Source organism: Accipiter gentilis, chromosome 14 (genome assembly GCF_929443795.1).
Source record: "Accipiter gentilis chromosome 14, bAccGen1.1, whole genome shotgun sequence".
NCBI classification, from domain to species: domain Eukaryota; kingdom Metazoa; phylum Chordata; class Aves; order Accipitriformes; family Accipitridae; genus Astur; species Astur gentilis.
In genome coordinates, this window is record NC_064893.1 from 5,417,876 (window position 1) to 5,445,793 (window position 27,918).

At 41.3% G+C, this 27,918-nt stretch overlaps 1 protein-coding gene across 6 annotated transcripts in view; it reads left to right on the forward strand.

Moving 5' to 3' along the window:
- The window catches only part of HECW1 (HECT, C2 and WW domain containing E3 ubiquitin protein ligase 1), a 281,480-nt gene that overhangs the window by 96,597 nt on the left and 156,965 nt on the right, over nucleotides 1-27,918 (forward strand). For all 6 annotated transcript variants that reach the window (XR_007508055.1, XM_049816120.1, XM_049816121.1 and 3 more), the window contains one exon: nucleotides 14,013-14,120. Coding sequence is in view for 5 of the 6 variants with exons in the window: in XM_049816120.1 (XP_049672077.1) it covers nucleotides 14,013-14,120 (108 nt within the window). In the remaining variant the exon portion in view is untranslated. The remainder of the gene's footprint in view (nucleotides 1-14,012; nucleotides 14,121-27,918) is intronic.

Here is a 27,918-nt window from a genome sequence, read left to right on the forward strand (position 1 = left end):
GGTGTGGGATCATTAGACTTGGTATTTGTTGTTTGTCTTGTGGGAGCTCCTGGGTATCCCAGGAAGGGACTATACAAAAGCAGAGCAGAAAGCAGTTCTCACCTTTGAGGAGTTTAATCATTGGCATTGTAGTATTCTAGGAAATATCTCAAAATACGAGTGTTGGTTTTGAAATGCATAAAACTTAGTCTGTTCTCACCACCACTGCCATCACTAAAATTTTGATGATACCTAATAAACTGTAGGCTTCAGAACAAAGATGTTCCAAGTCTGAAGAAATACAGATGATATAAAAGGCTTCCAAAAGAAAAAGAGCAAAAATAGTGTACCTCATATGTTTTGATAGCATAGGGCATTTTGGGATGCTATTCAAAGGTTAAAGTGGCCTGAAAGAAGAGTTAAGGGAGTCCTCCCTGTATGGAAATTCTGGCTGCTTGCTCCTCATATGAAAGAGCCACAGCTGCTTTTATCACAAGGTATCTGTTTTTCTCCTCTTCCATCTAGGTGCACATTCTTAAGGGTGGCCAACTGGGAAACAGTCTTTGTAGAAGCAGGTAAAAGCTGGGTTTAGAATTGGTTATTAGAGTTAACTTTCGCTCCTGGTCTCAGGAAATGGACTAGGCAGCCAGTCAAATCTCTTGTAAAACAGTGTAAAAAATGGTGGTTGTATCTTATGGCAAAAAAGCTGCATGAAAACATCCATACACACCTACGTGATTTTGATGAAGGGCTATAGAAAAAATCCATAGTTGAAGGGAGAATAGTAAATGTTGACTCTGTTAAAATATAGACCTTATTACTTCAGTGCATTTTAAGACTAGCTGTGGTAAGTTGACAAAAAATATGGGAATTGGAAGAACAAGCCTTTCTGGGTGTTTAAGACAATATTGCGCTTTCAGGAGTAGGAATTACATTTCATTCCTGCTAAGCTTGAACACTAGAGATGTTCTAACTTCCCCTTGTATATACTATATATCAGCTCTGAGCTATGAAGAGGAACTTGTAAATTCTCTGACAACTCACCTGAGATGTGCATTTGCCTTCCCTCAAGAGAACTATAGTATTATGAATATCAGCAGTCTTTCAGAAACACATCCACAATCAAAAATACATGTAAACACTCAGAAAGAGTTCTCTGATAAATTAAAACATAACACAGCTCTGTTGCTGTTTAAAAAATCTCTGAAATTTGAGTTTTCTTTGCAGAAAAGCTATGTGTAAAGAAGATGCACACTGGGGGAAAAAAAAGTGAAACCAGAACAAAGTTATGAATAATGAAGATGGCATGTTTGTATATTTTTTTAAAAAGAACTCTCATTTAGTGGCTACTGTGAGACAGATGGAATATTTGCAGTTATTTATCTCAAGGTTTTCTCCTCCTTTGTTATCTACTATTACTATTTGTTAGAGTATGAAGCCTCTTAGATAAATTAATATGGACTGCTGGCAGCTGCCTGTAGATAAAGAGCTATCTTATAATTGCTGCAGTAGCACTTTAGCTGCTGCTAGATTTCACTTCTGACATCATCTCCGTATCTGATGTAGAGTAGCTAATGAGAAATGTTTAAACCAGACTTTTGAAAGAATTGTTTGCTCTGGTGTCTGTGCACAATGATGTTGGGAATTTATCAGGGCTAATATTATACTCTTCTTACCCATATGCAGCAGGCTTTTTTCTTTCAGCATTTTCTTAAGGGAAAGCAAAACATTATTAAAGGCTCTTTATTAAAAGTTTCTTCATACATGAATCTTGTACAGTCCAATTTCCTGTCCATATTTAGCTTTTAACAGAGCAGTTCCTCTCAAATTTATGTAAGTAGGAATGTCTTGACCTAATTAGTGACTGAAGTTTAGCTTTAAACCAGCATGTTTTCCTCCTCTGTTTCAGCCTTTGATGTTATTTCTCTCCCCAAAAGGCAATTCACCATATTCACTGACGAATCTAATTTGTAAAGCTATTGGTTAAGAGACATTTAAACATTTGTTTAACACGTTCCAGGTTGATTTTAGCTTAGAAGGCCTTATGTTGCAGTGTTGCCCACTGAGGCAAGTGGAAAGATCTACGTTTTTCCTGCCATCAGACTTGGATCAGAACTTGTTTGTACAGCTATTTTACCAAACATCTGATGCGCACAAGCAGAAAGTGTCACAGGCTGCCAGCAGAGATGGAAAATCTTAGAAACAGTAATGCGCATATAAGGCTAGGAGTTATGGGTCCGTGCATTACAGCTCTAATCCCTGATTTTGGCTCTCTTTGTGCATTTGGATGGTTGGTCCACCTCTGTGCTTCAGATATCATAGAATCATAGAATGGTTTGGGTTGGAAGGGACCATAAAGATCATCTAGTTCCAACCCCCCTGCCATGGGCAGGGACACCTTCCACTAGATCAGGTTGCTCAAAGCCCCATCCAACCTGGCCTTGAACACTTCCAGGGATGGGGCATCCACAACCTCTCTGAGCAAGCTGTTCCAGTGCCTCACCACCCTCATAGCGAAGAACTTCTTCCTCATATCTAATCTAAATCTACCTTCTTTCAATTTAAAACCATTACCCCTTTGTCCTATCACTACACTCCCTGATAAAGAGTCCCTCCCCATCTTTCCTGTAGGCCCCTTTTAGGTACTGGAAGGCTGCTATAAGGTCTCCCCAGAGCCTTCTCTCCTCCAGGCTGAACAACCCCAACTCTCTCAGCCTGTCTTCACAGGAGAGGTGCTCCAGCCCCCTGATCATCTTTGTGGCCCTCCTTTGGACTTGCTCCAACAGGTCCATGTCCTTATGTTGGCAGCCCCAGAGCTGAACACAGTACTTGAGGTGGGGTCTCATGAGAGCAGACTAGAGGGGCAGAACCGCCTCCCTTGACCTGCTGGTCATGCTTCTTTTGATGCAGCCCAGGGTATGGTTGGCTTTCTGGACTGCAAATGCACATTGCTGGGTCATGCTGAGCTTCTTGTCAACAAACACCCCCAAGTCCTTCTCAGGGCTGCTCTCAATTTGTTCTCTGTCCAGCCTGTATTTGTGCTTGGGTTTTGCCCCAACCCATGTGCAGGACCTTGCACTTGTCCTTGTTGAACTTCATGAGGTTCACACGGGCCCACCTCTCAAGCCTGTCAGGATCCCTCTGGGTGACATTCCTTCCCTCCAGCGTGTCGACTGCACCACACAGCATGGTGTTGTCAACAAACTTGCTGAGGGTGCACTCAATCCCACTGTCTGTGTTGCTCACAAAGATGTTAAACAGTGCTGGTCCCAATCCAGACCCCAGAGGAACACCACTTGTCACTGGTCTCCATTTGGACATCGAGCCATTGACTGCAACTCTGAGTGTGATGGTCCATCTGTCAAATCCACATCTCTCCAGTCTAGAGAAAAGGATGTTGTGCAGGACAGTGTCAAATGCTTTGCACAAGTCCGGGTGGATGATGTCCATTGCTCTTCCCTTACCCATAAATGCTGTAAACCCCATTGTAGAAGGCCACCAAGTTTGTCAGGCACAGTTTGCCCTTACTGAAGCCATATTGGCTATCACCAATCATCTCCTTATTTTCCATGTGCCCTAGCATAGTTTCCAGGAGGATCTGCTCTGTGTCTTGCTGGGCACATAGGTGAGACTGACCGGCTTGTAGTTTCCTGGGTCTTCCTTTTTTCCCTTTTTTAAAAATGGGTGTTATGTTTCCCTTTTTCCAGTCAGTGGGAACTTCCCTGGACTGCCATGACTTCTCAAATATGATGGATAGTGGCTTAGCCACCTTATCTGCCAGTTCCCTCAGGACCTGTGGATGCATCTCATCAGGTCCTGTGGGCTTGTGCACTTTCAGGTTCCTTAGATGGTCTTGAACCTGTTCTTCTCCTACAGTGGGTGGTTCTTCATTCTCCCAGCCTCTGCCTTTGCCTTCTGTGTCTTGGATGGTGTGGCTGGAGCTTTTGCTGATGAAGTCTGAGGAAAAAAGTTGAGTACCTCAGCCTTCTCCATGTCCTGGGTAACCAGTTCTCCTGTTTCCTTCCAGAGAGGGCCCGCATTTTCCCTAGTCTTCCTTTTATCACCAATGTACCCATAGAAGCTTTTCTTGTTGCCCTTGACATCCCTGGCCAGATTTAATTCAGGGCTTTGGCTTTCTTCACCTGATCCCTGGCTGCTCAGACAATTTCTCTGTATTCCTCCCAGGCTACCTGTCCTTGCTTCCACCCTCTGTAGGCTTCCTTTTTGTGCCATCTGTAAAACAAAACTTCACAATGTGCCTGTTTAGAGTGAATTTTGTTGACGTTTGGATTTCTTGTGTCCTGGGGTTATCCATCTTCCCAGTCTTTTTATGACCTTTGGAAGAGAACCTCGCTCTGGTCTTAGGGCTTCTCCTCGGTAGGTCATCTTGTAGTTGGGTCTCTTGCCAGCTGGGGACAGTGGCCGTGGCTAGCTGTGATTGTCTCAGCAAGTTGAGTTTTGTTAGACACCTGCAATTCTGTTCTCTCCATAAAACATCAACAGAGGTGCCCAGTGGCCAGACAGCTTTTGCTGAGCACAGCACTATTTATTTCAGGAATAAAAAGCATCAGAGGAGCAAACCTGTCATAAAAAAAAACCACCAGAAAGCCTGCACAAATGCTGAACAGAGAGGGTATTAGGTATCATACGCCTTGGGAGATATATTAGTGCAGTGATATCAGTTCTTTGTTCCAATGTGGCTTACCTTCTCCTGGCTGCTCTTGGATCCAGTGAGAGTGACTTCTCTTTACCAGGCTGAGTCACTTTGCCTTTCCCAGTTCTGTATCTGGTGGACCACTTCAGCGAGACGAAACCAAGATATGCTGTTTCCAGACCCATGAAGTGTGATGTGAACACAGATTTTGCCTGTGATTCACCCCTTTATAAGTAGATACAGTCAACACTAAAATGCAAGGGTGTCTGAATATTCCCAACATGTATGGCTTCTGATCCATTCTCCCTTTCAGTGCTTCCAAGGTTCACCTCCGTCATTTGTGTCATGTTAACGTTGTTAGTAGCAATGCACCAAAAAGCTTTTGTAGAGGAGTTGGTGCAGTGGTGGTGTGCTTTATGGTCTCTCAGGGAAGTCATGGTAAAGAAGCCTGTAGGTTGCAAGTTCTTTTCCTTAAATATCTTTAATATGTGGTAGAGGTGTTTACTGTGTGCCAGAAGATATCCATTTTCATTTTGTATTTCTCCATAAAATAACAGCTATGTTATTATGAACCTCTTTCTAGGTGAATGGGTGGAAAGGAGGTTTCCGCTTTAACTGTCATCCTGAATATCAGGAGAGGGAAATAATGTAGACAAGGAAGTACATCAGTCTTACGCCTTCTCAGCAATTTCCAGGGTCCTTATGGCCATGGATAAAACTGCTTCTGTGCTGTGCAAGGAGGACCCATATTGCTGTATAGCCCAGACTGATCGTGAAGCCAGTAATGATCACCCACTATAGCATTTCTGAAGAAATCAGTCAGTGGGGGATATTGGGGCACCAAAAGCCAGGTTTTGGCCTCAATCCTGCAAAAGAAGCAAAATCCATGCAGCACATTCAGGCCATTGACTGGGTAGAATCAGTCACAACACAAACTGTGGACAGCACAAGCATAAAATTCTTGTCAGGATAAGGTTTAAAGCAGAAGAATTTGTTCTGTAGAGGTTGTCAAGCTAGCCATGTGTATTTTGAAGGTTCAGCATAGGCTTTTCTTCTCTTAGTTTTCTAAACCAAACTAAATCGTTCCCCCTCCTTAGTGCTGATAACATTTAAACACGCTGTTCATAACATTTGAATATTCCCATGCTGCCCTTCACAGCTACTGTAATGGCTGTGTATGCGTTTAGCTTTTGTAATCTTTCTCATCCATTGATCTCTCCAGCCCTAAAGATATTTTTTCTTCACTGAAGATCTTCCACTTTGTAATAAGCTTATAATTGAATACTATTTTTCAGATAAAATCACTCCAGATTCTCAAGAGATTCTTTGCACCGTGGTGCTTCAGTGCACACATATGAGTTGTGTTTGGAGGGTTTTTTTGCTGTTGTATCAGATCACAAACACTTGTCAAATTTACTGTCTGCTCTTATGTCTTTCAACATTGCTATAAGTCCCATTTTTCAAATAACTGCAAATTATTTCCCCCCTATTTAATGAATGTTGTTAACCTGGACAAGTGTCATCCTTGTTCAGATTTCAGATCTTCCTATGTCCCTTTACATCACGTCTTTATACTGCCTTGGGCCTGCAGCATCTCTTATTTCAGGATCTTCTAGCAAATTTCATGGGTGCACTGTTTTTTCCTAATCTTCATTTTCCAAATTGCGCTGTAATCAATGGGGAGGCTTCCACTGACTACGAGAACTTTGGAACTGTTGTTATATTGAAAACAAGCAAACAGAACTCTTCCACGTTGTACCTCACCACACATTGCATATCTTCATTTTTTCAGTACGCGCTGAGGCAGTCATGATCATCTTTGTTTGGATTCCTCCTTCTCATCTTCAGTTCTGTGTGCAAGCTGGATGTCATTAATTGTGGAGAAGTTTGTGCAATGCATAGCTCAAGTATAGCTGTTGCTGTACTAAAACCCAGATGTGGTCCATCTGCTGCAGTGGTGAGAATGAATCTGCAAGTGCAGGAGCTTTAAAGCAGAAGTCTGTAGCTGGGACAGGTATAGCTGAAGTAGCAATGAGAGCTGTCTGGATACTCTCACACTTTTAAGTGTATGCAGAACCAAATGGCACCAGTATTACTGGATAGATGTCCATTCCACTGCAACCTAACACCTGCTGTGGGTTTTTTAGCCCCCACAAGCTGTTAATGCTGAGCCCCAGTTCAGCTTTTCGCTTTCCCCATTCTGTCTGCCTTTTCAGCAGAAGATTTGTGGTTACTGGGGAGAAATGATGAGTGATGGGTTGCACTGGAGCACAGATCCCAAACACCTCAAGGATACCATAGAAGAATAAGGGCCTTTGCCATCAGCTCTGCTTTTAGCCAGAAGCTCCACTGTTGCAGGGAAGGAGAGGGAAGTCCCTCAAGTGACAGAGCTCAGACCTTCAATGTGGTTAGCTCAAGTGCAAAGAGGGCAGGACAGTGAGGAAGGACTGGATCCACAGTTCATCTAGAGCCTTCTGAAAATCCATAGGGATATCAGCCCCAAAATTTAATAGGGTCTCTGTAATTGGCAGTCTTGTTTGCTTTTTTTTTTTTTTTTGGTATCAGTGTCATGAAAGATAAGAATGATATCTCCCAGCAGTGTTTTGGAGGCTGCTGAAGTGGTAATGGATAATGTCATACATGGCTGTGAAAGTAAGGTAGATGTTCAAAGGTAACAGTATTTTGCTGAAAGTTGTAACTCCTTGATTTTGGGAGTGGACAACAGGTGTCCTTTGGGTTTTATGTGTAATTCTTTCTGCTTCAGATTAGGTAGTTCACATTTTAAACCTACCGTGCCTACCTTTCTGTGTGCCTAGAGCAATTTTACTTAGGACAGCATTTTCTGCCCTCTGGGACCAAGAATTGTTGCAACTTCCCCAGCTCTATCCCTGTTTTATTACAGTTTATGCTGGTTTATCTCCCTACTTTCCTTTGGTCTTTCTCTTGACATGTCTTCCTCTCACTGCTTTTCTCCATTCATTGTTCACATTTTCTCACTCCCAATTTACTTTTCTTTAATCGGGTAGGGGGTTATTTTTTGTGGGATTAAAATGGAACCATTTATGTACTTGAAACAAAGCACATGCATAGCTCTTAGATGAAGGAGTGAGCTTTCGGCACCAGGGCAGGATTAGCCCTTGTTTTCTAGTTCTCTTCTACCCAAGAAGCTATAGAAGGAGGGATGCTAACTGTGAACTGCAGTATATTCATTGTCTGCAGCAGAAATTGGCAAATGAATTAACAGTGATATTTCAATCCATGTTAGACCTGGATCTGTAGTTGCTGAAGTCAGTGGAAGCGTTCCTATTGACTCCTATAATGATAGCTATTATTTGTGTGGTTTTGTTTGGGTTTTTTTACTGTGATATCTTTGTAAATAAGAAATGGGTATCTGCATCTTCTGCATACATTTCTTATTAATAGCTCCTCCCCTGCAGAATGATGACCTCTTGTATTGTACAACTCTTTGGAAGCACGGTTTCCAAGGGCTAGGTTTTTGCAGTGCTAAAGGGTTGCAAAAGGGGACACTGGCATGGCCTGATACAACTCACTGTGAGCTGCCATTTTGAATTGTAGAGGCTGTTGTAATCATTTTGTGTTCTTCAGGTGATAAATTGGGTGGTAAGAGAAGAAACATCAGAAGTAGGAAGGTTATTCATGGCTTACACTTGTATTATCTTGCAAAATAATTTTATTGATATTCTGTGCTTTGCAATGCCCATTTACTGCAGCTTTCCATGCAAATTGCACAACAGATCAACCAGAGCCTGGCCTCTTTACAGAAAATTATTTTTAAGAGCATTTTGCTAACTATCTTCGTATGTTGTTATAGTACAGAGATACATATTGGCTAAAAGCACTTCTAAATTCTAAGCTAAAGCAAATTTGTTTGGCTAAAGACTATAAGTTCTTCTGTAATTTCAGAAGTACAGCATTTCTTATTCATAAGGGATCAAGACATGAAGCGTGGCTTCTATTTTTACAACATAATTGCATTAAGTTTATAGAAAGCAAGTGTTGTAGTATGTAGTGCTAAATCAAATTAGTGATGGATAAGAGACTGGAATAGTGTGTCAAGTTCAGGCGCCTGTCTGACATTGCATTCCTGTCTCATGTTAATTGTTTGGTTCTTTGAAGGTAGCCCAGGTTGTTCTAAATTGTGTAGTTGTTTTTCTTGGGGAATATGGAAAGATAGGCTGATCATATATATCGGCAAAATACTATTTGAGAAAGGGGAGTAGGTTTTTCACTTCCGCCTCTTAAGTAAAACCAAACTGACCAACAGTGTCACTCAGCTGTTTGAAATTTGAAGTCCATCAGTCCTCCTGAGGAAGATGTATTGACTGTTTGCTTCTCTGTAGGAATTTCAGGCAAGCTTTCAAGTACTGAGGTCCTGTCTGTTTAGTGTAGGCTACTGACAGCACTTGAAGTCCCCGTTACATTTTTTTACCGATCTTTTTGAGAGGTGGCCTTTATCAACATTGTCCCTAATTCCCCTGAAGAATGGCATGCTTTTTGTCAATTGGTTACTGTCTTTCATCTGGAAGATAGCTTTCTTTGGTGGCCATGGTTCTTTATCTCTCTCTCTATATAGTGCTTCTGAAGTATATTGGGATCGCTCAGCATGGAAGTGACAGCGCAGAATATTTTTGGCAGTAGAAGGCTGTGCTTGGAGGTATCTGGTTCGGTGAAGACAAGCAGTCTGTCAGAATTGCTGCTGGTTCCCAAAGCACTTGCTAATGTTTGCCTCTAGCATGCGTTGGTCCTTCTGGCTGGTGCTCAGGCCCCGGCTGCCTGGCGCCTGGTTGTGCATCACCTTCTACATTTCCTCTAGGGACTGTGCGAGGTGCAGGAGGTCTGGCTGCTGCTGCTCCTGTCCCAGCACAGCTTTGCAGGTCTGCAGCTGCCTTCCCTCTCACCAGCAAGAGGCAGCCGGCACGTCTGTGTGCCCCAGAGCAGGGGAGGCAGAGAGCAGTGTCTCCTGGCTCCTCATCTTAGATGCCCTCACTGTCCTCATCTCCAGCTCCAGGACCACCTGATGATGTTCAAAGGGGCAGCACATCCCGAATGCTCCCTCATTTGACGCTTTCCTTGATTAGCTATTTACCATCCGGGGAAATGAAGCAGCAGATCTGAGAGCCATCACAAAGTGTTTGCTTTTTGGCCAAGCGGGACCAAACCCACACTGTGCAGTGGATTGCCAGCTAAGCAGAAAGCTAGTTTAAAGGTTAATCTCATTTCAAAAATAGAGGGAGGGAAATGCATTACAATGCTTCATTGGAAAAATGTCAAAAGCCATTAGCTGCTGGCTGAAATACATGAAAGGGAGCAGCATTAACTCTGCTCTTCATTTTGTGTGGAGGTGAAACGAAGCATTTCACCATTTACCTTTGGGAATTGAGATGGAACATGTTTTTAAGGTCAGTTCCTTTGTTACAGGGATTCTCGGTAGAAATATGAGATAAAATTTGTTTTCCTTTGCATGTGTTCTTTCTCTTTAACATACCATATCGTCTGTTCGCTTACATATGGCATGAATGTTGATAAACATATGTACACATATATGCACATGTGTAGTGCACTAAACAACTGTGTATTTCACATGCACGATTTTCTTTATCAGTGTGCTACATATGTAATATCCATGTTCAGGGAATAGCATGCCTGAATAGTATCACCTGCCAACTAAAACAAGTTGATCAGGCGTATTCATACATTCCAACTTCCTGACCAGTTTCAACTATTGCTATTTTTAACTTGCCAGGGGATATTTCTTTCTTATCTTTCACCTTCCAAAAATACATACCTTCAAAAACTGAAGGAGAAGGATTTCCCTTTTGGACCTGCATGTATTTTTCTAGAGCTAAAATTTGTTTGGCTTAAAAATCCCAATTAACGTGAATTTCTCCTGGACTAAAAATAAGTTTTATTTCTTCGGAAAGAGGGACGTACTTAGCTTTTCAAAAGTGACAGATAGGGCTTATATCTGGCTGTGAGAAGGATCTACATACTGGATTTCTAAATCATGAAATTTGTAAATATGTTTTATTTACTAGAATGTTTTTATACTTAAAGGCTCTGCTGCTCCTACTTGGGGTGACCTGCATATTGCAGAGCTCCATACACTCATACTAAAATATTCTTTCCACTGCCTGAGCCTGTATTTCATCAGTGGCTGCTGTCCATAAACTGTGTGCGCCTGACTAGCTCCATGTGTGTGTATCCCTTCCCCGATGTGCTTTGTGACCTGACCTTTTGCTCTGGATGCTGTCCTTCCCACACACCCCTGTCTCTTGCCTCCAAGGCAGGAGGCAGCTTGCAGAAGCTAGTTGGTGGGAGCAGCAGCTTCTTCCAGCTTCCCCACGGTCTTACCTGTGAGCTGTAACCATAGACAGACTGGCTTGATTATCCCTTCCCTTCAGGGGTCTTCTACCTGGGATGTGCAGATGGAGAGTGGTCCTTTTTCTCAGCCTGATTTTCCAGGCTTCCTGCACGTTTCCAACAAAAGGGAGGAAAGGGCTTGCTGCAGTCATTCCCACTGGCTCAGCTTGCAATAGGGGTGTGATTTGGTTTGGGTATGGGCATATGTCGACATGTCTGTCAAATTAGAGAGATTGTGTGATGCAGAGTTCGCACTGCCTTTGTGCCAGCTGTGGGAAGCAGACAACAGCCGATGCAGTGGAAGTGCCAGCTGGCCCCCCCAGATACTACGTATGAACACAGCATTTTAAATCTGATTCTGGGATCTCTTGTGCCGCTAAACTCTAGCCTAAAATGTCTGCAATTTCTTAGGCAAGGCCATCCAGTCTAGCTCAGCTAAGTCTCCTTAAGCAACCATGGTATTTTATAGACAATATAGCTTGAGGAACAGTAATTACCCGTACATCTTAATAACATGGCAGGTGTTGGAGCATCTCCAGCAGCTTACAGAGACTAAATATGACAAATAAGCGTCACAAGTGATGAAGCCAGAGAGCAGCATGCCTGAGCTGAGGGATGCTCTCTCTGCCCTGTCAGGATGAGGGGCCAGGCAGGGTTCCCAGGCTTCAGCTCAGTGCAACATTTCAGTACATGCTCGCATTTAAGTATAAAGTGTTTTCCCTGCCAAAACAAAAGGGACAGTTCATAGGTTTAAATCTCCTCATGTGTATGTAAGTGTTCCTACTTCTACAGAACTATGTGGGTAATTCTGCATAATCTGTATCCAGGATGGTCCTTTACTGAAAGTAGTCATTAGTAAGCCAAAGCTCTAAGAGCAACGGTGTATACTTACCTGCCCTTTTTTTATATATAATTTGGCATTTAAAAGAAGACACAAGCAGTTATAAAGTACAGAGGAAGAACAGAAATCATACCAGAGGATTTTACCGTTGAAGGGTTACTGCAGAGATGTACTATGTGAATGTGCTGAAAGGTTTCCACTTCAACACAGAGCGTGACACACAGCTAGTGAAATAATTGCTGACAATTAGCAAGTCAGCAAAGGGAAAATGTATTGTAGATAGTATTGCCATTTATAATTATCCATTGCAATCATTAATGACCCCTTTAAAAGGATTTCTGCTGTAAATTCCTCAAGAGAGTGGCACCAAAGAGTTCCGTGTTGGTAGACTGCTTACCTTCCTCCCTTGAGAGCACAACTATGTAAAACTAACAGGACAGCATTGGCATCTGCTTGCTGCTTTATTCCCTCAGTGAAAGTGTAGTTTCCTTCAGTTTAGAAGCCTATGTTGTTTAACATTTATATATATATATTTTTAATAATATGCTAGTCTTTGAGTTTCTTGGCTTTGTCCGTTGGGCTGCCTCTTCTGCTCTGCAGTTGGTCACACTGTCAGTCCGTCCTCAGGCATGGTCTCCCTTGTTGCGTGGCGTCATCTTTGTTTTCTCATTGACCTATGTGGTAACGAAGCAAGTGCTTCAGGGAGTTTACAGTTGATGTATTTTAATCTTGGATTGAGTACTTCACATTTTTCCTCTGCTTTTAGGGTGACTAGTAATTAACATAATTGTCTTCAGAACTGAGTCTCAGGACCCACCCAGGATTGTTTCCATAGCAAGGTTGAGTTGGTTAAAATGCATTCATACAAATCTCTGTTAAGATTAAAATTGTTCTCATTGCCAAGAGGAAAAATCCAGGAGGTTGCTGGCTGTTGTCCGCAGATGCAAAATCCATTTCATCCCACTGAAGCCAGAGCAGTGAGGCCATCATGGCCGGGCCCATCCTGGGTTGCTGCTTCAGCCACTTGAGTTCATGGCCATTTTGGGCTCCTACAGGCCACTGCCCGTGAGTCCTGCTTGCCTCTGGCAGGCTATAAGTGTCCCCATATGTCTGTTATATTTTTGCTGCGCTCTTTGTATCAAAACCACAAGTGGTGGCCTGGTATGGTGGCAATATGTGCATTTTTGTTTGCTTGAAAGCCTGGTGTAAGCTAGTGAGTTGGCGAGCATGGCCCTGAGGCTGCAGCACGGTCTTGCTGCCTGTTTTTTAAGCTGTTGGATAAAAAAGGGTCAAGAATCAGGCCCTTGCCTGGAGGCCACGATGCGTTTGCTAACATCTACGCTGCATAGGGCTTGCAGATTGGTCTGGAAAAGAGCTTGTTGAAGCAGTCTAAAATGAAACTTGAAGCAGACTAAAAACTCACTTGTGTGGACAACCAGAAGGTCGCTCCTCAGGATCACTACCTTTTATTTACACGCAGCCCTGTGCATGCAAGGCAGTTGCTTCCTCAGCCTTGGTTTTCAGCAACTTTTTAGAGTTTATTCATTTTTAATAGATTACTCCTTGATTTCTCTGAAGATCAGCTTGGTAGTCTGGCAGCTGCTAGGTGTCTCAAAACACTGTGAGGGGACAGTGTTTTGTTGTCAGTCATTTGGTTTTGGAGGCCAAGAGCTGTGAAGGCACCCAGTGAATGGGATTCTTCAAAAATAAATACCTTTGATGTATGCTGCAAGAAATAACCGCATCTGTTGTGATACAAGTGATTGTAGTACAGATGCCTACACATAACTATTTTCTGTGGGAGTTTTTTGAAGGAAGAGTTTGTGCAAAGGGGTGATTACTTTTTTGCTACGTTCTCTCTTACGGCTAGATAATGTTTTATTAGGTGGGGGTTCATCTATGCTAAGCTACATGTTTTCATTTTTGAGAATTTTGTAGGGATGTATTTTTATAATTTCAGGAAAAGCTGTGATTTTTAAGGAGAGCTGCACTTCTTAAAAATATAAATGAGTGAAAAAGCTAATTTTTCAACATGTGGTGCCAAGCTGTCTAGCAGCTCTACTGTGTTCTGTCAAGCCAAAGGCGTATTTTTAGCCTGACTCTGCTATGCATGTTGTCGTAATAGGCACTTGATGAGACTCTTTTCTTTGTTTATAGATGAGGTCTTGTCCGAAAACTTTTTGGACTACAAGAACCGTGGCGTCAATGGCTCTCACCGTGGTCAGATTATCTGGAAGATTGATGCTAGCTCTTACTTTGTGGAGCGTAAGTATTTTTCCAATCCTGCTATAGTATAATTCAGTCACTGTAGAAAGATAATTGAACTGCTTAAGTTGTTCTTATGATGTTTTTATGCACAATATGTCCTTCAGGAAAGGCAAAAAATGTTACCAAAATCTTTGACTGTATTGAGAAGAACTGAAACATTTTAAGGAGTAGAAAACCACAGTTTCTGTGAGCAAATAAATATTGTGGACATTGTCTTATTTACTTTTTTTTATACATTATGAGTAAGTGTTTTAATCCATTTGCTGTTATTTGGGCTATGTCATTAGTAATTAGCTGCATTAACTTTATTATGGTATTAAGGAAAAGAGGAACTCGGGGCATATTCTCACTCCAGGAAGATTCACACTGACTTTCAGCTGGAAAACTTCATAGTGCATCTGACTTCCACCAGATTCAGGTGGATTCAGAGGTGAAAAGGGTCGAGTTCTGATCATCATTGAGACTGATAAAAATATAACAATATGTAGTTGCAGAAAGGTACACTGGTTTCAAAGTAATTGTTCCTCATATTCATATATTACCCAGAGCATCTGATGCAATGCAGTGTAACTCTTTTCCACCCCGCTTCGCAATCAAAATACAGAAACACTGAATTTGCTTCTGCAAAGTACCTTGTACAGCAAGTTAACATTTTCAGGCTTGGCAGTCCCATGTCCCTGACCGAAGTGAACCTGACCATTCAAGCCCTTCTTCTTTTCAAAGAGTTACCATGGGCTAGTGTGAAAGGAATTCATGGTAGTCTTTGGAGAACAGAAAATAGGGTACTCAAAAGACTGGACCGAGATCTACAGCAAAACATTTGTGGTGAAAGAGCTACATGTACCCTTAAGGAGGCATTAAGAATGAAGAAGCCTAACGTGCAACGATTTCAGTTTTTCAATTGTACTGAATGTTTCCAATGATCTACCTTAGCCTGTTGGGCAAAATTCAGAGTTTTGTAAAAGCATATATAAATTGCGTGACAGTCAGGTATATCTGTTTAAGACTGTCTGAATTTGAGAGCATTCAACGGAATCTTTGACATAGCCTAATTCTAAAGGATTTGGAAAGGATATGAGTTATACTTGATTAGATTAATCTATGACTTTGACCTTAAGTATCTGGTATCAGCAAGGATGCTACATGCAGACATTTTACAGGTACTCAGCTGTAGAAACAGGTTATCTCTTTGCAGTATGAAGCATTGGTGATGGTCTCTAATTCCTAGTGTTAAGTTAAATTGAGAATGTTGTTCTAAAGAATTAAGGGAGCTGCTGAAATGTCTACAGGACATGTGGGATGCTTGTATCCTGTGTTTTGAAAATACATTTATGGGAAATTGTTTAATATACGAGAACACTGGTTTTAGTTATCCTGATTTGGAGGCAGAAATACATTACAGGATCTAACCTTTAAAGCAGACTCTAATTTGCAGCTGCTTCTTTGAGCTGTGGTTACTAATCCATGAGACTGATCATGCTTTCTTTTAACTGTTAAAGAAGTATGGGGAGGAGATATAAAATCCCAGAACTGGGTTTTGATGAGGCCTTAGGACCTCAGTTTATTGAGGAAGGGTGGAAGTGGGACTGCGCTGCGGTAGCTTTCCTGCCTAATCTACAGCAGAAAAGAAAGAGGCAGTGTGAGAAATGCTTAGGAGAAAGTCTATTCAGGTGGGCCACATTTCATTAAAGTCTCAACTGCACAATGAAATATGTCAGCTTAATAAGTTGCCCTCATTAGCTGAGACACAGTAGTTGTTGTTAATTGATTGCATGTACATTCTTTACTTGCCCTACCATAAGAAAATGCAACCTAGCATAACCATCTTTCACGGGTGCTTAAAACTAAGTCATACTACACTGTAGTTGGGCAGCCCACGCTTGACGAGTTGCTGCCTCGTGGTAATTTGTTATGCTGCCATGACTAGGTTGTGAATCTCAGCCCTGAGATTATGTATCAGCGCACTCATCAAGGACAAATCATTGCCCTGTCCAGAATTAAAATAGGAGAAAATGAAGTAGGCAGTAGTAAATAACAGCACATGCAGATACTCTTAGAGCCACTTGACTATTGAAGTGGGAAGTTAAAGCAGTGAACAGTGTTGATGTATGTGAATTTTATATATCTGAAGGCATATTTGAGGGTTCCTGCTCATTGTTGTGACTTACATATGAAAGTACCCAGCTTTGCAGTTGATTAAATGTTATGTTAAAAACTGCTGTATCTGAAAACTTCATGTATTTTCTATCCAAAGAGGATGGTGTAAACTACCTTCCTTCACACTTTTATTTTTTGGACAGAGGTCATATCTTCCTTTTATGTTGCATAGCACACAATATAGTGGTATTTGCAGGAATCAGAAAGATACTGGTCATCAAAATCAAACTCACCAAAGAAATCTATTTTCTTTTTCTTGCCATTCCCTACAGAACTGAGAGAACCTGGAAGACAGGGCCAAGGGGTATGTTCAGTAGTAACGTGGTATAAGAATTGCCATGTTGGTCCAAAGTTAACCTGAGCTGGTGTCCTGTCTCCAAAAATGGCCAATAGTGTAGACTTGAGGAGGGTATAAAGGTAAACAAGTGTTAGTGAGTCTTCTAGCTGGAGTATTCTTAGCTCCTGTTAATCTGTAGCTCAGGCACTTCCTGAGATCAGTAGTCTTTTTATTTAGTGGTTGTCAAGGCATGTATTAGGTAGCTAAGACGTAGTAATTTATTTTCAAGGCATCTGTATTGCTTTACTATGCATTGTGTTATAGCTTAGTTTGCTATTGATTGGAGTCTTGCTGATTATAACATTAATTCTGTATAAAACAGAGTAGCTCACCTGTGAAGGCAGCCCTTAATTTCTGCTTTTGCTTTTCCTGTAACTATCTGTATCTTGGTATCTGTTCACCACATGAGTCAATATTGGCAATTTATCAACCACACAGTGCTTCAGAAAATGTTATGGTATTCACTGCAGTGTTTGGCCCATTGTAGCAGGCAGGAGCCATGACAAAGGGGAAATCACAGTATGACCAAATAAAGAATTTGCCTTACATAAAGAATTTAAAGTTCCCAAGAATTTAAGGCACCCCACACAGACTGGTTTGGTTCCTGTTCTTGAAACATATAAAGGTTAAAATTTTTGGTGGTGCTACTGTGTGAGGTAAAATAGGCTCATTATCGGGGGACCGTAGGGATCATCCTGTCCAACCTCAGAAGTCAAAGTTTTTCTTTTGCCAACAGACTTTAGGACTCCCCACAGGGTGTTTTTTGTACCACATTTAAGGAAATTACCCTTATGCTGTGACCAGCCAGACACTTGACATAAAGAACTTAAAAAGACATCTTTGAACTTTTTTTTATTAGAGAGCTATATGAGGGAACTAGAAAAATCAAAGGTATTAAAAGATTGGCTGTTGTGCAACAGTGAAATTCCCATTAATATGAAAAAAGAAGCATTAGGAATGAGGCCAAGTACATAGAGAGTTATTACTCATTTTCTATATTTTGATGCTGGAGGCATATATAATGTGTTTGGGAGTATTTTGTTCAAAAGCCTTAATGTTCTTCAATTAGTTATCCTTTCTTTCCTGCATTTTTGAAAATTAACAAGCAAATGAATTATGACACTCTAACTATGTAACCTGTAGTCATCATACATAAAACCACTATTCAAGTGCTTAATAAAATACTGACTTCTAATCACTGTAGATAGTAATTTGCATGCAATGGTCTGGACCTGGAATAGGAGTGAGTAAAGGCAAAAGCGGCTCTAAGTTATTTTCTTCATAGTGGCAGATTATCACAACAGAAATCTTCTATTGGACGCAATTGTAATGATAATTACTGGCAAAACCCATCAGCCTGGAGGATGATGCTAGACAGATATTGTGTACATGCTGCCACTATGGGCAGAAGAAACTAGTGATACTGTGAGAGATTTGTAGAAGTGCATCAGGAGTGGCGAACACAAAGGAAAGCATGGCAAGAAATTGAAACCATTTTTTGTGTTAACTGCACTTCTTGTACTTTTGTAAAACTGAAATTCTGCAATTTCAGATGCTTCTCTATTGTTTAAGCTATACTTCCACATTATTCTCCGTGGATTGCCCAGTTGGAGTCATTAAGGGTTACTTTTTCAGGTATATTTAAAATCTCACTAGGTTAAGAAAATGCTTTTTCTGTGGTAGGTCAATGACAATGCAAAATAGTTTTCTCTTTTTGGAACACGCTTCCATATTTTGGGGGTATTTGGATAAAATACACATTGCTTTTGAATTTGCTGATAGCCTGGTTTAACACCATCTAAAGAGCCCTATCACTTTTCAAAACAAAGGTAATTTCTTAATTCTTACCCATACGGCATTTTCAGATACCACAGATGTTTAAAGTTTGTGTCAGTGATCTACTTTTTCACCTTGAAAAGGACTCAGTATCTTTCCCAGAGAAGCGTATGCCTTTCCACTTCGCATATCACAAACTTGCAACATAATGTTGCCAGACAGATACTTAATTGGTGTGAGCCAGAGAGGGAGTTGCTTCCAAATACAGCATGAATGCCGGCAGAACAGAACTCATCTCCTATTAATACCCAGCAAACAAAAAGCCTTAACAGCTGCAGAGGCAATGTTGCACTATGGCCAGTTTTGCATGTCTGTGGAAGTCTAGCAATTTGGGTTTTTATGACAGCCAGTGATAAACAGTAACCATCCACTGTAACCATGAAATATCTGGGGCTTGGGGAGAGGAAGGAGGGAAGAGAGGCTGCATGCTGCTAGGGATGTATACTTTGTGTTAAGGCTTGGAGGGCACTGCAGTGAAAGAACCAGCCTATAATGGCTTTTCCAGGAAAGTAAACATGCTCTGCTTCACTACAATTTCTGGCACACTTTTTTGGCTTATACAGCAGTACAAAGAGAGAATGTGCAAGAGACCATTTCACAGAGGTGCGATGCAGCATTGTCCTGTAAGCATAGTATCAAACTAGCATATCCTTAAAATGATGAGAAAAGTTTTGACACTCTTCAGAATTGCACTGAAGATAGCCAGATACCTGGGACCCCTGTTAATCTGCTGGCCTTTCTGTAGATTGTTTTACAACCCGGCAACTAAGAAAACCATTTCCAAGTGTAACCAGTCACCTGTGTGGCACTTTTATGTGGAAGCTTATACAGCAGTTGTTTAAATTTGTTGCTGTTGTTGTTACTGCATTTTTATTAATAGCAAAGATGGATGATAGGTCTTGCAGGGAACAGAAATTCTAGTTATTCCTATTGACTAGCAGGGAAATAATGGTAAAAAAAGCATGCAACTAAAGTTAGAGGTCTGAGAGATCCTGGTACATCTGTAGGTAGAAGGCATATGTTCTAGGTCATGGTCAATATATGCCATATGTGTGCTTTTATGGAATACGTACAGAAATGTCCCCAAAACTGACAAACAATCAACCCTTTCAGCTGGGGCACTCTCTAGAAAATACGTCTTTTGCATTGCTTTAGGAAGCCGATATAAAGGCCACTTTCAAAGTACAAATAATTGAAGGGTGTTGTAGCCTCAAATGTTTCCAAACAAATGCGGCACAGTCATATCAACAAAAGCTTTAATGAAGCTGGAGTATTTGCAAAGTTTTCCTTTTTCTGGACAGGCTGTTGACAAGTCCAGGTCACTAAAATATTTTCCTGTCTCCATTTTCATTACCCCAATGGCTCTCAAATCACATGTGCTTCACTTTATGAAAGAGTGCATGAAGGGAGAAGATAGAGATAATGCTGTTGAACCTTTGAGCAAATTAGGCTATGGTGCATGACTTTAACTTTCAGGAGTCCACAGACAGTAAAAACTGGAGCAACACAGAAGCATCTTCAACAGTGTGAAGGCTATTTAGCAGAATGGTTAAAAGTGTCAGAGAAAAACCAGATATGAATGAGAGAGACTCGTGCCCCAAAACATGCATCTATTGCTTGTTTCTCTCCCAAGGAAGACATACCATAGTTTTGAGGTTCTTTCTCTTCATCTCCTTGCACATGGAGTAGTCTTATTGATGCTTTTTGATTATCTTCCACCCTACACACAATTTTTAAATTCCTCCTTCTTTTCCTCAGCCCAGTATCCTCATAGTAGTTTAATATTCATATTTGAGCCAGGCTTAGCTTTAGGAAGAGGTGAGCACAGTCTGAGCCTGGATGAAGGCACTTCCCAGTTCAGGGCTGTTGAAGTTCATCAAGAACCCTTCACTTTGGGTCCTTTGATCATCCCTTTAGTCTTTGCTTTTGTTGCATTTCCTGTTAGTTTTTCTCTTACAAAGTGTTTCTGTGCCAGGATTGTAGGCAGCAACCCATCATGAATGGAAATATAGGTCACTCCACGCAAGACATTAGACAGCTATTTCTCAGCTTCCTGCATGGTTGTGTTGTGGTATCTTAACTGAGAGACATGTCCGCAAATTAGGTTTTTCTCTGTCTTTCTCTCCTTTTCCACAACTTGTTTTGGCACTTGGACATATTTTGTTTGTACCGTGGAGATGAGGGCTGGGATCAGCATGCTGGGACAGCCTGGCTGGTCCCCACACTACCTGCTCTCCACTTTTCATGGCAGTGCTTAAAGAAATTACAAAATATCTGCTTGCACAAAGCTGAGATTGAAGTGAGAACTCTGAGAGGTTGGTTATAGGTGTTTCAGAAAGCTCTCTCAACGTGAACTGGAATGCTTTAAATGAGGAAATTATTCTGGCATTAGCCTGATCTTAGGCACGCTGAAGTCAGAGCAAGTCTTTCTTCACTAAGCTGTAGATCCCAGTCACAGAGACCACAGCTTACGTTATCTCTTGTCTCAGCTACTTAACCCTAAACAAGCATAGACACTATATCAATGCATCAGAGACTGGACATCATCTAATTCCCAAGGCAGTGGTCAAGAAGTTGTAGTAATATTTAACTGAAGTTTTAGTGCTAATGACACTGAGCCTTGAGGCATTTGGGACCTGCTTTTGATGCACAGTTCTATTCTTGTTTGTTAACTTTCAAATTTTATTAGTTGCTTTTTTTATCAGAGTAGTGTCTGGTGTCTCCCATGAAGAGTAGATCTTCTTTTCTATGTACTGGGGTAGTTTCTGTCCTAAAGAACTAAGGCCAGATTTTTGAAGGTATAAGTTAAATGCAAATGTTTGAGAGCTAGCTTTGAAGCTGAGATAGGGAAGATAGATTAAAAGGTGAGAGGTGGAAACAGAGGCACAGAGTGAAGAAGTGACTTGCCAGTGCATGGGTACAACTGCAGATAAGACTTTAGTTTCCATAGTCCCTGCTTAGTGTCTTATCTCTAGTCTATTCACAGTCTGAACTATTGGGAATTACTTAAAAGTTGTACCCTGAAAATAAATGTTCCCTGCTGCACGGTACGTTCTTCTTCCTTTTGTTCTTTAAGGAACAGAGTTTCTGAAAGGTCCTCCACTGGAAAGACGGGAGGGGTTTGTGTAGGGCTGTTATGGCTTTATCAAAGTTTGAAAGCCTCAGAAAAGGTGATAATAAAAGAACCAGGATTTTTCCTCTCTTTTCTGTTCCATTTTTTATTTTTAAGCCAGCTATGGGCATGCTGGATCTGCTTGTTGTTTTCTTTCCCAGACGTTGTTGAGAGACAGCAGTAACTTTCCTTGCAGTCCAACAGCCCAACTCTTGCCTGGCCAATACTCTACTTAGGAAAGACAAAGATTTATAGAGTCATCTCACTAGCTGAACACAAGACTGATGCAACTGGTTCCAGCCTTCTTATTCTTCTGCAGCTAGGCTTGTCTCACATATGGAGGCAGAAGGGCACTGTTGTCCCAGTGCTGCTGGGTGACCCTGTGTTCTGGACACACAGACCATTGGGTCAACACCCAGCTTTGACTGGTGTCTTGTGTCCCAGCATGGCAGAAGAATGCAGCCTGGTTGAGGACACCCAGCCCCAGGTCAGGTGCAAGCTAGTGCCAAGTGGTACCTGAGGCACCAGAGGTGCCTCCTGTTGTGAGGTGCAACACCATGTGATTTTGTATCTTGGAAAGAAGATGCTAGACAACAAGGGAAAAAAAATCACAGCCTTTTCCTGTTCTCTTCTCCTTCATTTATCACACTGTTTTCTTCATCCCTGTTATTGCTTTTTCTTGCACACATCTGTTCAGTCCCTAATTTGACTAACTCTACTAACTTGCAAGATTTGGGAAGACACAGAAAATTGTGACTGTTTTTTGGGGGGCACTGGCTGCCTTCCAGGCTCGTTTGATCTTAAGGTGAGGGGAAAGTTGACAAAGAGTTCACTCTTTCCAAGCAGAAGCTCGTTGCTTAACACCCTTTACAAGAAACAGGTAAGGACTGGGGAGCAGGCAGTAGTGCTGCTACTTCCAGGAGATTGAAAAGAGGCTGTGTGGTCCTTACAGCACTTCCTGCTTGAATCTGTCGGGAGCCGGGAATGTGTGGCTTTCCATGCTCCAGCATTAAAATTTGTGGGCAGCTATAATTTCTGATGTGGTCTGCACCACTCCCTGTCTTCCAGATCCTGCTGAAGATACTAGGTAGGGCCTAAAGCCTTCAACACTGCTCGAGTCACTTGTTGATCATGCAGTTGTTCTCCAGGATAGGGGATAGAGTAATTTAAGTAGAAACCATCAGACCAGTCTGTAGCTGGCAGCATGCCATGGGGAATGGTACATCTTTACTTTGGGTCTGGTGGAGTCTAACTGCAGGTGCCAAAGGTTGGAAATACGGGTTTATGTACATGTTCATTTTGCTCTTCCAGTCACATCAGCAATATCCTCAGACACGTTGTACTTGCTTTAGATTCAGAACTCCTGTGCATGTAATGTGTTTTCTGCTTTAGCTTTGGTATCACTTCAGGATACCACAGGGCATATCACGCACTTGAGAAAACGAAGAGAGATTCCTGAAATCCAGTTGTGGTCTAGTAGCTGTGTTTTTCTCATCTAACCTAGCGTTTGATAAATGCATGAGCAGATACCTATTGTTTTGCTGCTTTGAAGTTTGGATGTTAGTTTTCTGCACAACGGGTGCTGAAGTCACATAATTTATTTTAATGGATCAGTGTAACTTAGATAATGTTTCGTGATTGATAATCTTTCTGCTATTGAGAGCAAGAGATTATAGTGTCATCTTTGCCACTGTTAAATGCTTCTAGAAAGTTTGTTTTGGGTGATGGTCTCTAGAGATTTGCTGGAATTGCCCTGGAAGATAGACCCCCTCTCTTTGCTCCATTACACTTATGGCCCCTATGCTCTCCCTTCGGATACTTCCATTGGGCATGTTTCTGAAGCTGCTGCAAGCCAAGTTAGTCTCCACTGAATTCAATAAGAATTGCTTGCATGCAGCCCCTGCATGCCATCAGGCCCAGCACCTTTCATGTACAGCCATGTACAGAGAACCCAGGTGCAGACTTTGGCCCAAGTGGTTTTATCTTTGTAGAAAAACAGAAGACAAATGCAGTGGAAATGGGAAGCAGCTGTGATTGGAAGGGTATCAACACATGCATCAAAAGGTCATATTTACTTCAAAAGTGTGGTAAGATACTGAGCCTTTTTCCAGTTATTTTCTTATTAAATAAAAAAATTACTGTATCTACATTTTTATAATTGAGGATATAGGTTCAATTAATAGATGCAAAATTATTCATGAGACAAGGAGGATGTCTTTTCGGTGTCAGATCTCAGCACCATCAAACTTGAACATTTCTGATGACGGAGGTGTTAGGGTACCCAAGAACATGGGTCTCTAAGCAAAGGCTGAGTTGCATCAAGGGCTTGCTGGAGAGAGCAAACTCAGCAGGCAGTTTATTGACCAAGCCCATCACTAGTTTAAAGGTCCTAAAGAATAGATCAGTGTAAGTAATTTACCATTTCTAATTTTGGAGAATTCTATGGATTGTTTGTAATCCTGTTAAAGTGTACGGTAAAAGTAATTCATCAAAACAACTTGGAGCGTATGTATTAAAGATAACATTTTTCTTATTTTACGGTGGCAATGAGTTTGCTTCACATCTAAAAGGAAGGCTCTTTTATACCTCTGTGCAGTAGTGAAGCATCTGAAGGGGCTCTCAAATTTCCCAACGTGGCACAGGAAAATCTCAATCCCTTTACATAATACAGAAATTTGATTGTAACCCCACTATGTCATTGTCTGATTTTGGCCAGCCACTCTGTGTCTCATGCCTTGTAGTGGTTATGGCAACATTTATCCAACTGATACAATGGTGTTTGGACAATTCTATTAGAAAAACTTATTTGACTTTCCATGAGGAAGGCAGAATTATATCTGTGGTGTAGTACTGCAGTAACTCATCCTGCTTCTGAAAAGTGCACATATGATGCAGGAAGACTTTTGATAATTGGCTTTTCTTGCTAACTAGCTAGTAAATCTAGTCCTGTCATCATCTTTCTCCTGGGCCAGGGTTTCCTGCTATAGGACTGCCAGATGTCAAAAACGCCATTTATATCCAGAACAGATTTACTCAGAGAACAGGGGGTCAGCAGGGATGAATTACTGTCTCCCTGCAGGGTTCAAACACTTTTGCCCAACAGAACCATCTTTCTGCAAGATCTTTGATATTGGTAATAGGATCTTGAGAGTCTCAGACAACTAGTGCTTTGTACTTCCAAGCTATTCTCCAATCCTTTCAGTACTTTCGATGTTCACTTTACCACATTAGTAACAGGTACAATTTCCTCCCATAGTTCAGTGCTAATAGCTTTTCATAAATTATTAAAAAACCCAAACCCCACAACCTTGAAATAGATACTTTTGCTGTAATTGTTTATTAACTAAATTTCCATAATGATGCTTCTTTCTGTCCTTCCCCTTTCATTAAATTATCTATGCTAATTTCATTATGCGTTCTCTCTTTAGAAGTTGTCCTGCCTGGGGATATTTTTCCAAGTCTCCTTTACCAAAGGCATCTGCTACAGTGAGACCTCTAATTGCAGACAGCAGCGTTTATTCCAGACCCTTCCTTTTCCTGGGCAACAGACTCTGTGTGCCTCCAGGTACTTGTTCACTTCTGAAGTGGTAGGAAGCAGAGATGTGGGGAGGTAATGTGTTTACATACCTGGGGTGAGCTGTTGCGGCTCACTTGTAGCTCTAGACTCATTCCTGAGAGTAAGAGCTACAGGTCTGATTGCTTCTTACTCTGGGGCCATTTTAAGGCAGCTTTCCATGATTAGACTGCATATACTGGTAATCTTGCTTCCTCTTGGTAGCCCCTTCACACTATAAGAAAGGTATAAATACGATCATTCAATAATCTTGGGTTAATAATTTATCCAACTGCCGGCTCAAGGCAGGTCCTGTTAGTGCAGGGTGCTCTAGACCCTGTCTAGCCAGGTTTTGACTATCTTCAAGCATGGAGTTCCCTTCTGGGCAACCTGTTCCAGTGCTTGACTACCCTCAATGTGATTTTTGTTTTCTTACACATAATCAAAAATTAATAATAATAATAATGATAATGATGATAATAATAATGTAACCTAAATGTAAATGCATCTCAGGCCTCATACAAAAGTGGAACAGGTCTTATTTTCAAAGATGATCTTTCTCTATGCCTCTCAGCTTTATTTTTTTCCTGACCCATTTCTTTTGCGTGGCTGGGATACTTTACAAGTTCAATAATGATTTCCATTCATTGCAAGATCCAAAAAGGAACAGCTAAAATAACTTTTTTAAAAAATTGGGGGAAAAAATAATTTTCTTATAAATAAAATGCACAAAGATATCAGGAATGGATTTTTATTTTAAAGAAAATAATTTACACTGTAAGAAGCAAAATCAATTTTGATTATGAAGTGCATTGCTGCTATGTTGCAAGGATGAGGTGTAGCTGGGGTTAGAAATAAGATGGGCAATGCACATGTATCAGAATTTAAGCTGTGGTGGTTGTAACTTGCCAGCAGTGTTCTAGAGATTTCTGAGCGGCAGAAGTACAAAACCAGCAACGTAGAGAGTGCAAACACAAGGGGGAGAAAGCACTCAGAATAAATGTGTAATCTTTTTGCAGTAGAGGAGCAGCAGGGAGCTTTCCCAGGCAGCTTGCAGGTAAGGGCTCTTGGCTTCTGAGGGTCCCTCTGAGCACAGGAGGCAGATCCTGGGAAGAGAGGCAGCTTTTGGTGCAGCCCATGTCTCGTGGACACCTGTCTCTCCTGCCCCTGGCTCCAAAAATCAATCTACGCACAGAAAAGTTTCTTACCACTGCTGTTGTCTAGCACAGGTGTTACAGGTGTAAGGCTGCAGTTCTGCTTCTCCTTTTCTACTCCATTAAAATAAACCTACAGTTGGAACACATCAAGGTCTATCAGGGGCTTGTAGAGATTTCAGAGTCTCAGTTTGCCTTCCTGCTAACTTGCTGTTTATCCAAGCTGTTGAGCAGCACTTCCTGAGGGTAAAATTGCTTTATAACCTGGCAACTCTGGGTTACTCCAGAGATTCTTGGAAACCCACACAAACTGACATGTGATTAACTTCCCTGGATTGTCAGACAACACTTGAACAGCAGATTTACCACGCCAAAAAGTGATGTGCCTACAGTGTATTAGTTTAGTCTGTCTGTTTAATTGTTAGACAAGATTTAAGGATGAAAGAATATATTTCCTTAAAACAGAATACAAGTGCATTACTAAGATCTTGCTTTATAACAAGGAATTCTTAGCTTCTCAAGTATAGTAGCTAAAGTTTATTTCTGACTTCTGAACCTCTACAGTCTATGTTACCTTAGAGACCTCCAAGAGGAGCATTTTTCCTGTTCCTATTGATAAAGGTATTTGCCTGAGGTGGAATGAGCCAGCCCTGCTCAGTTGCAAAACACTAATTAATTTTTTTTTTTTTGGTTTGTCACTGTGGCATCTCGTGGTCGTGAGGAGAGATGGAACCATTTCCTTCCCTCCACTTGCCTAGGATTTCTTGATTTACATATAAGTGATGTTCTGTAATTAGCATGCTTCTGGATTCAGGCTTTCAAATGCTTTCCTGTTTACAAGGTGTTACGGTAAGCTTTATGAGCTGCCTGTGAGGAACATTAAATCTACATAGCTAATAGATTCATTGTTTTCCTTTCCCTTTGTGAACTGCACGAAGTCTATGCATGGCATGTCACAAAAGTGAGAAGTAAATTTTTGTACCAGTATATTTTGGCTTTATCCTTTGTTTTCTTCTTTTCCCTGACTCCTCCTTAGATTTCAGAGAACCCATCATGTACCTTTTTTGTGTTAAGGTGAAAATGTAAAAGAAAAGGCATATAGTGACATTTTGGATTGTAGGGTCTCAGTTCAGAGACAGCCACAGCAGAGTCATCTGTGGTGTTTAAGATGATGCTATCTCTGTTAGCTGTCTGTGTGAGGTCTCTGTCAGAAGTCATCTCTTAGCACCACATCATTTTTGGAGTGACTGTTTGATTACTGGCCTTGTAATCAGTAGTAATTACTGGATTGCTTCCTCTAATCCTGGTAGTTTAGATCATCTCCAAGTGCTATTCCTAAAGGCCTCAGTGTTTTAGTAGGCTAGCTAATGTAAGCAAGCATTTGGGGCTGAATCAGCTCACGTTATGTAGAGACTTCAGAGGTGTGGGGCTCAGTTGTGGAACCTTAACAGGAAGCCTCTGACTTGTGTTTTTTGTTTATCATGTTCTGGCTCAGGGGGAATTTTCATGTGGGTTCATGCTGCTTTCCCATTCAAATTTATCTCCAACTTTTCAGGGAAAGAAAATGAATCTTAGCCAGGAGAAGTCTCAGCTGCAGCTATGTTGATCTCCCTGACCAAAGAGTAGGTGGCAATTGAGCAGATCAA